The following is a 16,609-nucleotide window of genomic DNA, read 5'->3' on the forward strand; positions in this document are numbered from 1 at the left end:
GGAGGAGGACGACCGCGGACGAGACGCTTCTTAGGATGAAGATCCCAACAAAAATCAACAGAATGACCCACTTTGTTGCAATGGCTGCATCGTCGAGTAGGACGCTGCCCCGTCCCAGAAGTATGGCTCACAAAGGCTGCTGGAGAACTCCCCTGATGGGAGTCAATATGCATAATCTGGCGCCGTTGCTCCTCAGACTCAATACGGGCATACACCTCTTCGATTCCAGGAATCTCATCACAGTTAAGAATCTGGCTTCGAATGGTTTCAAACTCATCACGCAGGCCTCCAAGGAAGATAAAGGTGCGGTCCATCCATTCCTTTTCCCAATACAGGGCATGATCTACACCACATTTCCAGTCATCATTCACATGATAGTCAAGTTCCTCCCATTTGGTCTTCAGGGCGGCATAGAAGGAGGCAACAGATAAATCTCCCTGTTTAAGAGCATATATGCTACGTTTGATTTGATAGGCACGTAAAACACGCTTCTTACGACCATACATACGGGCAAGAACAGTCCACATATCATACGCCGTCGATTTACGCAAGATCAAAGGCTGAATATCTGTGGAAACCGAACTAATAATCCATACTTTAACCTGACTATCCTCCAACGCCCAGGTCGGCCATTGCGAATCAGTTTTAGAAGGTGCAGGCTTCTCCCCAGTGATATAGTGCAGGCGACCACGGCTAGTAATCCCGATTTCTAGGGCAGCAGACCACGAGAGATAGTTATCCTTGTTCAGCCGAATGGAGGTGACATGAACAGGCAAGTTCTCACCCTTGGTATTGCTGCCCGTGTCGAGGGCATCATCAAGCTTGGGCATCGCTGCGTCAGCCATCGCAATCCCCAAAGAAGGTCACAACCGGCAGCAGAGAGGGCACAACCCACGGCGGCGGAAACAAGACACCCGGCGGCGGCGGCCAAGCTAACCCAGGCGACGGCGGCAGGGCAGCGCTAGGAACAGCGACGATAACCCAGGCGACGACGGCGCTGGGAACGACGACAGCGGCAGGGCAGCGCTGGGAACGACGGCGGCGGCAGCGCTGGGAAAAACGACGGCGGCGCTGGGAACGATGGACAGCGGCGGCGTTCCTGGACGGCGTCAGACGGCGTCAGCACTGCAAACAGCAACAGCAGCAGCGCTGGGAACAGTGTCGGCGGCGGTGCTGGAAACGGCAACGGAGGCGGCACGTGAACGACAGAAAAAACACTACTTGCACACCAACGATCTCACACGCGGTGGCTCTGATAGCATGTTGTAGAAACACGAACCACAAGGAGAGAGCAGAGAAAGAACACACAATATACGTGGAAAACCTCAGAAAGAGGTGAAAAACCACGGGGAAGCTCTGACCTAGGGGCAAACCGCAACCCTAGGAGAGAGAAAATAATATTCACTTAACTCAACAATTACATGTAAGTGAAGCATATATAGGAGGGAGAGAAAGAGTGCCGCCTAGGGTACCGAGCCCACCTCGGTATCCGTGCCCCATAGGGCCGGGTCCAGATATGGACCCGATTCCCAATACAATATATTCTAACACATGTGAATTGAGATTGTGTTATCGTGGCCATTGAATGGCATTTACATGTCGTTGCCTATGTGCGGGGCCTTCTTGGCAACTAGTGTGACTATGCCCTATCACCACATGATGATAGATTGTTTTTATGAATGTATTATCTCATATTTGAGCCCTACCTAAGAGGGTTTGAGATTTTCCTGGCTTGTTGCCATACTGCGAAGGCTAAGCCTTCAGTTGTTTCTTTTTTTCAGGTTTTGGCAAACCCGGGGCAACAGGTTGATCAGACGGCTTCACTCACATCCTACTGGGGAGGTTTTGGGTCTTTGGTAGTGCCGGCGCATCATGGTTTGGTCTCTTTGATGTCTTATTTTTGTTAGGCATCAAAGTTGTGGTTTATGGCATTTTGTCATACACATAGATGTGATTTTGTATGAATTGAAATTGTTGTATAAATGAAAATTTGCCCCATTGTTTCGAATGACATAGCTCCCTCATTTTTGAATTGTTGTGTAGTCGCACCTCAACGCTTTATGTTAGAAAAAAAAAATTGTTTGAGGGTCAAAAGGTTGGGGTGTGACAGCCAACATGTGAATGTGTGTTTTCGGGATCATGAGATCCTACGATTGTGATGTGATTGAACGATTGTTTTGTGAGTGAATGTATGTATGCATGAGAATGATTTGTTATGTGATAAGTTTTTGTGAGTTCGAAGCGTGAGGCATTTTGAAGAATTTGGTGTGCGCACCACAGGTATGGTGACATTCCAGGCAAATCCCTGCCTGGGGCAAATGTGTGATTGTGTGCTCTTAGGATCAAGGGATCCTAGAATTGTGATGTTAATTGATTGACTGCTTTGTGAATGAGTATATGTATGTTGCTTATATGATATGCAAGGGTTAGAAAGATTATTAGTTATTTGTTTTGAAAATGTTACGCATTGGCATGTGCATGCTAGAATTGATATCTGTTTAGGACAGATGAGGCGGGGTATCGAGTCGAGTGTCTCCTTGACCCCAATTGTGCATTAGAAAGCATCATAGAATGATAACTGCATAGGAGAGCTACGAGCCAACCGCAGATCGAGACTACTCTCTGTGGATTGGCTAAGTTTTTCAAAGAGGTGATTGACGTGATTGATGTGATTGATATGAATGTGTACGTTGTTGCATATGCATTGATAAAAATCTAGCACCAATATCTGTAACAAAAAAAAAAAAAAAACAGCACTCACGCAGGAAGATAGAGATAGAGAGAGAGAGAGAGAGAGAGAGAGAATGAAAACAAGAAGAAACTGAGGAGAAGAAGCCGTAGCCAAAATGGTTTGCACGGCCTCTATTTATAATCCCATTTCCAGAATTCTAAGAGTCTCCAATCGTAGAATCCTAGGAGATTTCACAAGCTCCAAGGACATTAATTACATCATAGAAACCTAAGAGACTTCACATATTACAAGGATATTAACTACAACATAGAATCCTAGGAGACTTCCCATATAACAAGGATATTAACTACAACATAGAATCCTAGGAGACTCTTCACATGTTACAAGGACATTAAATAACTTAACACATTCTACAAGGAGATGGAATCCTAAGAGACTCCTCTTCAATATGCTGGTGAAGAATTTATATTTTAACACCCTCCCTCAAGTTGTGCATGGTTTTGCACCATGTACAACTTGCTTTTTAGAAACCAGAATCGTTCCTTTGTTAATCCTTTTGTAAATAAGTCTGCAACTTGTTCATTTGTACGAACATAAATAGGCTGAATCTCCTTGTCTTCCACCTTTTGTCTAACAAAGTGTTGATCAATCTCAATGTGCTTTGTTCGACCATGTTGTACGGGATTAAAGGCAATGTTAATAGCGCTTTGATTATCGCACATTAACATTGATGTTTTAATCTTTTCTCCAATGTCTTCTAGCAAATGTCTAACCCATGTAACTTCAGCAGTACCTGCAGCCATGCATCTGTATTCAGCTTCAGTGCTGGATCTTGCTACTGCCTTTTTCTTTCGACAACTCCAAGACACAAGATTACGTCCAATGAAAATACAAAAACCAGAAATGGACTTTCTTTGATCGGGATCTCCAGCCCAATCTGCATCTGTGAATGTCATAAGTTGATGTCCAGTAGTTATATTTTCACTCTTACCATAAACTAAGCCATCTCCTGCTGTCCCTTTAAGATATCTTAATATTCTTTTGACAGCATCCATGTGAGTATCTCTAGGTGCATGCATAAATTGAGATACTTGATTCACAGCATATATAATATCTGGTCTAGTAAATGTAAGATATTGAAGTGCCCCAACAATACTTCGATATTGCGTAGGATCTTCATATAACTCCCCATCTTGAGCACTTAGTCTTTGATTTAGAACACTAGGAGTTCCAACAGGCTTACAATCAGACATACCTGACTTTTTCAGCAGATCCAACGTGTATTTCTGTTGTGTCAATGTGAGGCGATTATTGTGCCTACCAATCTCCACTCCAAGAAAGAATCGTAAATCACCAAGCTCTTTCATTTTGAAGTTTTGCATCATCAAAACTTTAGCTTCTTCTATGTGTTTTTCTGAATTGCCTGTGATAACAATATCATCAACATATATAAGAAGTAAAGTAAATATGTTTTCCTTTCGATAAATGAAAAGAGAGTGATCTAGAGGACATCTCCGAAAACCACATTCTTGAATCTTGCAAGAGAAACTGTCAAACCACGAACGTGAGGCCTGTTTAAGTCCATAAATAGATTTTCTTAGTTTGCAAACCAATGCATGAGAGTCTCCTTTCGTGTATCCTGGAGGTTGTTCCATATATACTTCCTCCCTTAAATCACCATGAAGAAAAGCATTCTTCACGTCCATTTGATGTAGTCTCCATCCATATTCAACTGCCAATGATATAATCACGCGAATTGTTCCCATTTTGATCACAGGGCTGAATGTCTCATCATAATCTTCTCCATATTGTTGTGTAAACCCTTTTGCTACTAACCTTGCTTTGTGTCTTTCTATGCTGCCGTCAGGTTTGTATTTAATTTTGTATACCCATTTGGAGCCCACTACGTTCTTTTCGTGTGGCCTCGGAACGATCTCCCATGTTCCACATTCATGCAAGGCATCCATTTCTTCCTTCATAGCCTTTCTCCAATGATGTGATTTTGATGCTTGATCAAATGAAGTAGGTTCTTCCTCCTTGCCAACTTTTGCCATGAATAACTGAAAATCAAGTGATAAAGAATCATAGCTAACCCACCTGTGAATGGGATGACGAATGCGTTGGGATCTTCTAAGGTGGGGCATGTTGTCTTCTTCACTGTGAGCATCTCTGTCCCTTAGTCGTCGACTGTAGATAAGACCCGAATACCGATGTGCATCGTTGCTCTGTTCTTCATTATTGTTTTCGTGATGACTTGATGACTGTGTTGGATCTTCTTGATTTTCACTTTGAACCATATCCGACGGTTGTATTGCTCTCTCTGAATCTTCACTTTGAGGCACATCATTTTCTATAACAGGATCTGCATTGAATAACTGTGTACTGGTCCAAGGATCATAAGATTCAATGGTCATAGGCATTTCATTTGTATTATCAAAACTATGTTCATCAAAAATGACATTTCTTGAAGTTTTGATACGTTTAGTTGTTGGATCATAGCATCGAAAACCTTTATATTCATCAGCATATCCAACGAATCTACATTGAATAGCTTTGTCTTGAAACTTGTTCCTCAAGGCAGCATCAACGTGAACATAGCATACACAACCAAAAACCTTGAAGTTCTTGTAATCAGGTTGTTTGCCTAAGAGTGTAAAATATGGCGATTTAGACATCAAGAGTGTCATAGGCAAACAATTTATTATGTATACAGCAGTATGGAAGGCTTCAGTCCACAAGGAAATGGGCACATTAGTATCATGCATCATGCTCATGGCGCTTTCAACTATATGTCGATGTTTCCGCTCAACTACACCATTTTGTTGTGGTGTGTAAGGGCAGGAAATTTGTCTAGTTATCCCTTTTTCACGTAGAAATTCAATAAAATCAAGCGAGGAATATTCTCCCCCTCCATCACATTGAAAATGCACCACATTGGATGAAAATTTAGTTTGAATCATGGCATAGAAGTTTCGAAATATGTGAGGTACTTCTGATTTGTGTTTCATGAAGTAAATCCAGGTGAAACGTGAGTAAGAGTCAATGAATAAGACATAATATCTTGACCCAGACATGGAATCAATAGGGGCTGGCCCCCATACATCAGAAAATATAAATCCTTCACCAGCACATTGAAGAGGAGTCTCTTAGGATTCCACCTCCTTGTAGAATGTGTTAAAATATTTAATGTCCTTGTAACATGTGAAGTGTCTCCTAGGATTCTATGTTATAGTTAATATCCTTGTTATATGGGAAGTCTCCTAGGATTCTATGTTGTAGTTAATATCCTTGTAATATGTGAAGTCTCTTAGGTTTCTATGATGTAATTAATGTCCTTGGAGCTTGTGAAATCTCCTAGGATTTTACGATTGGAGACTCTTAGAATTCTGAAAATGAGATTATAAATAGAGGCCGTGCAAACCATTTTGGCTACGGCTTCTTCTCCTCAGTTTCTTCTTGTTCTCTCTCTCTCTCTCTCTCTCTCTCTCTTCCTGCGTGAGTGCTGTTTTCGGGTTACAGATATTGGTGCTACATTTCTATCAATACCTTGGTTATGTGGTGTTGGTAGAATGCCACGACCACCATGGTTGGAGTTCCCATGGCTCTTACCAAACTTTACATTCATAGCCAACACATTTTGGGAGTTCCCTTGATCAGTCCTTTCAATGACTCTTTTCATATTCATTTCATGTTGGAGAAGTTTACCTTGTAGTTCGTTGAAGGAAGGCAGAACAGGAAGGACCTCAAGAGCTGTAATAAAAGCATGATAATCATGCCCAAGTCCATTCAAGGTTTGTTGCACCTTTTCCTTATCAGAAATGTTATTCCCTGAGGCAGCAAGTTGGTCTGCGACGGCCTTAATACGCCCCAAATAATCCATGATAGACGTTGAACCTTTGCTCAAATTCTGAAATTCTTTCTTTAAGTACATAATTCGAGCTTCTGATATTTGGAAAAAGGTATCAGCAAGGGTTTCCCATAATTCTTCTGCAGTACAATCATCAAAAACTGAAAGTAACACTTGTTGAGATAAAGTGGACAAAATATACGCAACCAGACTTTGATCACGTCTCATCCACATAGCATGTTCAGAATTGTTGTCTTCATGAACAACAATAACTTCTCCTGCCTCATTTTTTATTTCCTGTAAGACGGATATTGGTGGAGCCTTTGTTGAACCATCGAGATGTCCAAAGAGGCCTTGACTTCTTATGAAAGGCATGATTTGCCTTTTCCAGATCAGATAATTCTCATGGTTGAGTTTTTCGATAATAAGGTGAGGAAGAAAACTTGAGGACATGCCAGAATGCGAAAGGTTTTCCATGACAGCAGAAAGGAATGGTATATAGGTAGAAGATGAGAGGGAAAGAAGACACGATATAACAAGATGTGTCCTTGGGTAAGCAAGAAGAAAAATGAACTAGAATTGCGCAAGAGAAAAGTAAATTCAAGATAGAGACAAGATGAGAAAAGAGTTCTAACCAGATCAGACCTGTTTGGGCATTTCGTTTGGTAGAGATAACGTAACCTGGCGCTCTGATACCATGATAGAAATCTAGCACCAATATCTGTAACAAAAAAAAAAAAAAAAAACAGCACTCACGCAGGAAGATAGAGATAGAGAGAGAGAGAGAGAGAGAGAATGAAAACAAGAAGAAACTGAGGAGAAGAAGCCGTAGCCAAAATGGTTTGCACGGCCTCTATTTATAATCCCATTTCCAGAATTCTAAGAGTCTCCAATCGTAGAATCCTAGGAGATTTCACAAGCTCCAAGGACATTAATTACATCATAGAAACCTAAGAGACTTCACATATTACAAGGATATTAACTACAACATAGAATCCTAGGAGACTTCCCATATAACAAGGATATTAACTATAACATAGAATCCTAGGAGACTCTTCACATGTTACAAGGACATTAAATATCTTAACACATTCTACAAGGAGATGGAATCCTAAGAGACTCCTCTTCAATGTGCTGGTGAAGGATTTATATTTTAACATGCATTGCCATGGGCAACGATGCAAATGGATGAGATAGATGGTAGTTGTACCCGTACTGTATGACGGCTAGCAATGACTGTTACTGTATGTATAGACCTCGTGTGGAGGCATTGGGAGGTGTAAGTGCACTCGTAGGGTGTATTAACCTCATGTGCTAGCCAGTCATCTTGTGAATGAGTAATGATAATGATAAAAAAAAGAAAACGAAAGGATAAGAGATGAGAGGCCAGTGGGAAGTGGCTGTGTGTTTGGGAGACGTCTCGTTCTCGCCATTGGTCTTGCCTGTCAGAGCGCAGGCGGTGCAAGGCCCCAGGGTTCTGTTGTGTGTTGTGCTTGGAGCGTTGGGCTCCTGCCTTCCCAACCTGGGTGTCCTAGGGAAGGCTGAGTATCTCACCTTGGACTTCACACATCCAGGGATGAGTGCTTTACCGCTGCAGCGGGTGAAATGGATCCATACTGTTATGGGCCACCACGGGGGTTGTCTCTCGGCTGTAGGCCGCCCGCGGTGTGCACGTGCCTGTGTTGCACCCACAGGAACTGTTAATGCACTAAAGTTAATGAAAATGCAATGTGTTTGACAGAATGCATGTGACTGACGTATATGTGATTGATATGAATGCAAGTGTTATGTTTAGCATGCTTCGCATGTGACTGATGTTGTGTTAGTGTGGCCATCAAGTGGCTTTTACGTGTTGTACTCCGACACGACATGACGATAGATGGGTTGATATTTGTTCTTTTATTTGAGCCTTACTTGAGAGGGTTTGGCATTTTTCCTGGCTTGTTGCCATACTGTGAAGGCTGAGCCTTCGGTTGTTTTCTTTTTCAGGTTTTGGCGGACCCGGGGCAACAGGTTGAGCAGATGGCTTCACTCACGTCCTACTGGGGAGGTTTTGGGATTGTCGTTTGTAGTGCCGGCGCGTCATGTTTTGGTTTTATTGATGTCTTCTTTTTGTTAGGCATCAATGTTATGATTTTGGGGCATTTTGGTCATGCACATAGATGTGAATTTGTATGAAACAAAATGGTTATATAAATGAAAGTTCGCCCCATTGTTTTGAATTGCTTGGCTCATCGTCTTTTTGAATGGTTGGGTAGTCACACCTCGATGCTTTATGTTTTAAAAAAAAAAAAAAAAAGAGTTTGTGGGTTAAAAGGTCGGGGTGTTACAGTGACAACTTAGGTCAAGGATATACTCGCCTCTTAATTTTAGTAGAGGTATTGAAATCAGCCAGCTGCCAAATTTCGCTGGATGACAAAATATTTGAAAACGATTATTAAAAACATCATGCAATGGAAACACTAGCAACGGTTTATGATGTCTTTAGCAATAGTTTATCATGCATCACGACTTTTAAATATTTAGCCATCTAGGATGCAATGTCTGGTGGCTGCCAGATTTGAATTTTCATACATATATATACATACCCACAAACACACTTCACATTGCAGCACTGGTGCACGAGTGACAGTCTGCCTCCGATAATCTTAGTCACTAAGGACCTTGAAATAAAAAGCAAGATTCTTACAAAGGTCAAGGCACAAAGCCCCCACTTGATACAATGAAAATGATTAATCAGATAGTATTATAGCACAAGACAACATGAGAACATGTTCAGAATAGTACAACAGATCAAGGTGATATATATAAAGGAGAAAGAGATAAGACAAAAAAAAAATGCCCACAATGGGCTAGCGATTGGAGGAGCCAAAGGCTAGTTCAGTTGACTGTTGAACTAGCCATTAGGACCTCCGAGAACCAGTTCAACAGTCAACTGGATAAATAGAAAAACAAAAGAAAAAAAAATACTGAAAAAAATATTGAAAAATAACAGTGTATAATAGAGTATATATTATACACATGCATATGTACATCAGAAGACAAAAAATCAACAATATCAGAAACAATTACAAAATTTGAGTTTCTTAATAACTTCCTTACAAAACATTGTAAAAATAGAAAAGAGTTATTAAAATGTTAAGAGCAAATCAAAGACAATCAGAATATATTAAAAGAACATGTTACTAAAAAAAATATGAAAAGAATGTCTTTGCAAATTTTCCAAAAATATCAGCATTTTTTCACAATTTCTCATCCTTCCTTTTCTAAGTTTCTTCCATTTTTAAGGCAATATTTTGACAAAAAACAAGAATACTGGTAAATGCTTCAAATACATAGACAATCTATGGACAACAATCTGACAACCTTATTGCATGATACCACATACACAAATATTTCTGTATGATAGATAACCTCCAATGCATTGAAGAGTTTAGTAGTTAACAACACCTGAACTATGAGAGAAGCAGATGGAAAACTGGAAACCATTTTCTGCAAATTCATCTTCCCGAGCTCTACTAATTGTTGGATGCTGTTAATACCTACTTTATTGAGGAACCTTAGAAGATCACTACTCATGCACGGAAGCATTAGCAGTGGCGAATCTTGATCAAACCACAGTCCCTGGAATGACAATAACATTTCAATGATATATAAGAGAAAGGAATAAAATAACGAAGCTTAATTTAGAGCAAGAGAATTCCTGAATGTGGTGGTCCGCCCACATCATTCAGTAAATTTAAACCAGTGTGCATAAGAAAGGACTCCCTAATCTTATTCAAGGAAATATAATGGTACAACAAACATCAGAGCAAAATGGTCAACAACTAATAAATGAAAACAGCTGTTTGAGCCCATATTGCACCTGCACAGAAATAACAAACATGCCGTGTTTCAAAGGGACTTGTACCGGAGTAACATTCTTCAACAGAAAGGTAAGATGACCAACCAGTCAACATTAGGAAGTCATGCAAATGACTACATTCATCCACGGAAGGACATCAATCTCAATCAAACACCTGTACATGTTTTGATATCTTCAATTTTGGTAACACAACCTATACAACAGACAGAATAAAATACCATGTTGCCAGAAGCTGTAACGCGCGTTGGTTCGATGGGTCGGGTCGAGCTAGGGTCCAGACTCGGAACCGACCCCCACTCGCGTAAGGGCCCGACGCGAGGCCCTTCTCCCTCGCCTTTCCCTTCCTTCTTCGTTGTCTCCGGTGGTCTCCTGTGGCAGCGCAGAGGGAGGAGAGTGACGGTCGGGTGGTGGTGGCTGGAACGGCGACGGCGACGGAGGTGGCGGCGGCTGGGTAAACCCTCTCTCTCTCGTGCGATTTTTCTTGCTCTGCCACTCATGCCCTTTTGTTTGTTTTGCTCTCTGTCGCACGTCCCCTCTTCTTCTCTCTCGCCACTTTCTTTCCCCTCTTTCCGCTGGTTCTCTACTGCTCGACCCTCTTCTCACTCACCCGCACTCCCCCGCCTGCTCTTTCTTTCTCTCTCTTCTCACCCCACGGCCGTTTTCCCCCTTGACCGAACCCTTCCTCTCTCTGTCTCTCCTCTCTGTCAGCGTCCCTTTTCTTTGTTTATTTCAGTTTTTTTTTCCCCCACTACTACCGTGGGTCTTTCCTAGCAACAGAGTTTGTGTTAAACTTTTTGGGCGTTTGGGGTTGGTTTGCAGTTTAGGGGACGTTTTTCCCCTCTTACCTGCTAGTAGGGTGTGTAGTGAGCAGCGACAGCAAGCAATCTCGAGCATTGGCACTTGATCGGACGTGTGAAGTGGTTGCTAGAAGGGTTGTAGCAGTTTGGACGCTTGTTTTGGGGTGAGCAATACCTAATCAAGCTCAAAATGATGAGTATTTATCTTTTAGAGCATGTATAATTATGGTTCGAGCATGCTAGAGCTTAGAATTGATGATTTTGGGACGCATGTTAGTAATTTTGTTTTTGGGGGAAACTTAGGATTTGCGTTGGAAAGTGATGATTCATGTACTTAATGATCGTTTTAGCATGATGGATTAATTTTCGAACCTTTAGGGAAGCATGGTAGAGATTGCGAGGTTGTGGGGAAGATTTAGAACCGTCTTAGGGAGTGTAGCGCAGACTTCGGTAAACAGGTGTATCATGAAGTTATTTAGGGATATATGCGTATTGGGATGTGACTTGAGGTTGATGCCTTACTTAAAGAACGTTATTGAGAAAGGAATTAGTGATGGTTTGATTGATGGTTGAAGGCTTTGATTATTCGAGGCGACGTCAAGACGTAAAGGAAGAGGCCTATTGGAGAGCTTGTTGGTCGACACTACCTGTCGATACCCTCTTGAGGCGATGACACGTGCCTCAAGGATTTTATTTTTGTATCTGTTCGTTTTTGTTTGTTTGGTGTAGGTATCCAGTAGAAACCTTATTCTTGTTTATGTTTGCAGGTGCACCGGGCTCATCCCGTCGACCTTGAGTTCGAAGCTTGAGGCATTTTGAAGAATTTGGTGAGCGCGCCACAGGTATGGCGACATTCCAGGCAAATTCCTGCCTGGGGCAATTGTGTGATTGGGTGCTCCTAGGATCAAGGGATCCTAGGATTGTGATGTTAATTGATTGACTGTTTTGTGATTGAGTATGTGTATGTTGCTTACATGATATGAATGGGTTAGAAAGATTATTAGTCATTCGATTTAAAAATGTTACGCATTGGCATGTGCATGCTAGAATTGATATCTGTTTAGGACAGATGAGGTGGGGTATCGAGTCGAGTGTCTCCTCGACCCTAATTATGCATTAGAAAGCATCATAGAATGATAACTGCATAGGACAGCTACGAGCCAACCGCAGATCGAGACTACTCTCTGTGGATTGGCTAAGTTTTTCGAAGAGGTGATTGACATGATTTATGTGAGGATTGATGTGATGATTGATATGAATGTGTATGTTGTTGCATATGCATTGCCATGGGCAATGATGCAAATGGATGTTTTGGAGGGTAGTTGTACCCGTATGGTATGACGGCTAGCAATGACTGTTACTGTATGTATAGACCTCATGTGGAGGTAATCGGAGGTGTGGGTGCACTCGGGAAGTGTGCTAACCTCGTGTGCTAGCCAGTCATCTTGTGAATGTGTAACTATAATGATAAGAATGAATAACTAAGAGATGAGAGGCCAGTGGGATGTGGCTATGTGTTTGGGAGACGTCCCCCTTGATTGCCACTGGTCCCGCCTGTCAGAGCGCAGGCGGTGCAAGGCCCCAGGGTTCTGTTGTGTGTTGTGCTTGGAGCGTTGGGCTCCTGCCTTCCCAACCTGGGTGTCCTAGGGAAGGCTGAGTATCTCACCTTGGACTTCACACATCCAGGGATGAGTGCTTTACCGCTGCAGCGGGTGAAATGGATCCATACTGTTATGGGCCACCACGGGGGTTGTCTCTCGGCTGTAGGCCGCCCGCGGTGTGCACGTGCCTGTGTTGCACCCACAGGAACTGTTAATGCACTAAAGTTAATGAAAATGCAATGTGTTTGACAGAATGCATGTGACTGACGTATATGTGATTGATATGAATGCAAGTGTTATGTTTAGCATGCTTCGCATGTGACTGATGTTGTGTTAGTGTGGCCATCAAGTGGCTTTTACGTGTCGCACTCAGACGCGACATGACGATAGATGGGTTGATATTTGTCCCTTTATTTGAGCCTTACTTGAGAGGGTTTGGCATTTTCCTGGCTTGTTGTCATACTGCGAAGGCTGAGCCTTCAGTTGTTTTCTTTTTCAGGTTTTGGCGGACCCGGGGCAACAGGTTGAGCGGATGGCTTCACTCACGTCCTACTGGGGTGGTTTTGGGATTGTCGTTTGTAGTGCCGGCGCGTCATGTTTTGGGATTATTGATGTCTTTTTTTTTGTTAGGCATCAATGTTATTGATTTTGGGGCTTTTTGGTCATGCACATAGATGTGAATTTGTAGGAAACAAAATGGTTATATCAATGAAAGTTCGCCCCATTGTTTTGTATTGCTTGGCTCATCGTCAATTTGAATTGTTTGGTAGTCACACCTCGATGCTTTATGTTTTGAGAAAAAATAAAAAAATAAAAAAATAGTTTGAGGGTTAAAAGGTCGGGGTGTGACAGAAGCACTAGGTGCGGCCTTGGCAATTACTTGAGAGCACAGCTTAGACAGCACTACGCAGCATGCACATACCTAGTAAGTTTGAAATATCAAAATTAATGAAGTTGAAGAATTAAGGCTTAAAAGTTACATCATAGAAAGAGAGAAATCTATTAACTCACCATTAATATTTAGCAACAATGTCGAACATGTTTCTAATTTTAATTTCTAAAACCTAAAATTACTAACCCAATGCTTTCCTGAAAAAGAGGTAATACATCTTCAATATAATCATTTATGTGTTCAACCTTATCTGTAGAATTGTCTTCTTTTATAATTCTAATAGGAAGGAAAAAATATTAGAATATAAAGTTGTAATTAAAGTAAATTGACCTTTTTATTTTTTCAAGAGACAATGCATAGGGTAGGTTGTGTAAAATCCTATCTTGTCAAAAGCACTAGGCGCATCGTAGTCCGTGTGTTCATCAATATAGGTGATTTGCATACTTGCCGCATTTGAATAGGTGCATACCTTACGTGGCATCAACACCAAGCTAACGGCTTTCTCTTGGACATAGTATGTACATTGAGGGGCACATGTACAAGATTCCTGTGTGTGCCCATGCAACAAACAAAAGTAGCTACAAGGAAGTCTATGCATGTGAGTCATCATATAAGCATGAGAGGCAGGGTCGTTATCATACCTTAGCATGATATTGGGACCTCCTTTCACCTTGTTTTTCATTTATTAAATAATGGTTTATAGTTTGCTCTGGATATTTATTATCATCACTTCCGCAAACTTGTGTCTATAGCCACTGGATTGATGTATTTATAAGTTTGTGTCTGTCAAGTGTTTTCCCTTTCTATATGGTTATTGTGTTACAAGCCAGGTAGAGCTATTGGAAATTTTACAATCATTTATATGTGGTACTGGACTTATGCGTTCGTCTTTTGTGATAATTCTAGTGGCCTGGTTTCAAAAACCAAATAAAGGATGCAACCTAATTCTGTGACACAAGACATATATAAGCATATTGTTGACGTGCTGTTATTTGTATCTGATTCGGGTCTGGGTCTGGACCCGATCCAAACCGTTGATCTTGTTGGGCTTTATTTAAGCCATTGTAACCCTAAATTAAGTAAAAATGAAAATTGAAGAGAGAGAACGTCTGGCTGCTAGTGGGCGCCAGATTTCTTCTCCATGGTTTTTTCCCTTGTGTTGAGGGTTTTTCCATGTTAAAATTGTTGTCTTGTTTTTGTTTCAATCTTTCTACATGGTATCAGAGCCAACTGGTTCTGTGGTTCTGAGTTTACTGTTCATTTTCGACGGAGAATCCCTTAACACCGTTTGGGTGAAGAATCCTCTATCGTCAACATTGCCCAACGTCAGTCATCCTTCCTGCGTTCAACGTGTAGTCAGTCAGTTGCGAGTCTCAGTGGAGCTTCGTCGACCGCTGTCATGGACTTCCAGCCATAGTCCATCGACGGTTGCGGTGGTCCAGTTTGCCTACCCTCTGCGCCGCCGCTTGCCACTGATACTCACCCAACGTTAGGCAGATTTCTCCTAGAACAGACGTTGAGGTTGCAGTCGGTGCTCTGTCTGCAACTATTGCTCGAGTGGTTGCCCAACTCAAGGTGGTTGCTGTCGTCAAGTCGCTCGAGCTTTGCCGTCACCTGTCTCAGCCGTGAGGTTTAGGTACGTTGTTCGTGGAGCCCTGTCGTGCGTCGTCTATTGTTTCTGCATTTCTGCCGACGCCACGTTCGTCGTCTGCCACTGCTTCCCGCTGTTGCTACTCCCTGCCGCCACCACTTCCTGTTGTTGTTGTTCTTTGTTGTGCCGCAGGGTCTTCTGTCGCTTGATCTGTAATGCTCGTTTTATTGCAGGTCGGGTTGGAGCGGGTCCAGACCCGGACCCGAACCCTTTGGCGTGAAGGAACCCGACGCGAGGGCCTTTCTCCTTCGTCTTCCTCTCAGTCCCCCTTTGTTGCCTTTCGTGCCAGCGCGAAGAAGAAGAAGAAGAAGAAGAAGATGGAGGCTGGTGCAGGGCGGCGACGAGAACGGCGGCAGCAGCAGCGCTCAGGTGAGGCTTCCGATTTCTCTCTACCTCTTCCTTCTTCTCCTTCTCCCTTCTCACGCACTCTCACCCTCACTGCCTGTCTTTCCCCTTTGACCGCTCCCTCTCCCTATCCGTGCGAGTCTCCCTCAACCGAACCCCTGCCTCTCTGCCGAGCCTCCCTTTTTGCCTTGCCAACTGCCTTCTTCTCATGGCAGACCTCTCTTTTCATCTTCCTTTCGTTGATATTCATCGTACTTATTGCTGGATGTTTGGATTTCAGCTAGGGAAGTCTGTCTTCCCCTTTTTTTTCAGCGATTAGGCTGTGTGGTTAGTGAGGGCAGCAAGCAATCTTGGGCTTTGGCACTTGATCGAACGCTTGAGGTGGCTGCCAAGAACATTGCGACAGTTTGGACACTAAGATTGGGGAGAGAGAGACCTAATCGAGCTTGAATTGTTGAATATTTGTTGTTGGAGCATGTATATTTAATAATTGAGCATGCTAGTCTAAAGATTGGATGATTTAAAATGCATTCTAGAGATGTTGCTATTTTGGGGAAAGTTTATGCCCATTTTGAGAAGGACGAGTGTCTACGTGTATAATGGTTCCTCTAACATGTTACGTTAATTTTCGAAGCAATAGGGAAGCATAGTAGAGATTGTGATGTTGTGGTGAAGGTTTAGAACTGTTTTAACGAGCTTGGGAAATAGGCTTCTATACATGTACATATGTGTTGTATGTTAAGAATCTTAATTGCGGGGAAGACGCCTCAACTAAAGAAAGTTAATGAGAAATGTGTTAGTGATGGATTGATCGAAGCATTGAGTTTTGACGTTTGGTGGCAACGTCAAGAAGTTGGAAAGAGGCCTATTGGAGGGCTTGTAACTTGGCACCCTCTTGAGGCAATGGCATGCCTCAATG

General features: G+C 42.3%; 1 protein-coding gene across 3 annotated transcripts in view; it reads right to left on the reverse strand.

The window, feature by feature from the left end:
* The window catches only part of LOC116257364 (DExH-box ATP-dependent RNA helicase DExH14), a 122,353-nt gene that overhangs the window by 18,996 nt on the left and 86,748 nt on the right, over positions 1-16,609 (reverse strand). For 2 of the 3 annotated variants that reach the window (XM_031634010.2, XM_031634007.2), the window contains exon 46: positions 9,990-10,163. In XM_031634010.2, the coding sequence (XP_031489870.1) occupies positions 9,990-10,163 (174 nt within the window). Of the gene's footprint in view, positions 1-9,127; positions 9,203-9,989; positions 10,164-16,609 lie in introns of all 3 variants that reach the window. The other variant, XR_004173362.2, reaches the window with a different exon arrangement.

This window comes from Nymphaea colorata, chromosome 7 (genome assembly GCF_008831285.2).
Source record: "Nymphaea colorata isolate Beijing-Zhang1983 chromosome 7, ASM883128v2, whole genome shotgun sequence".
Taxonomy (NCBI): domain Eukaryota; kingdom Viridiplantae; phylum Streptophyta; class Magnoliopsida; order Nymphaeales; family Nymphaeaceae; genus Nymphaea; species Nymphaea colorata.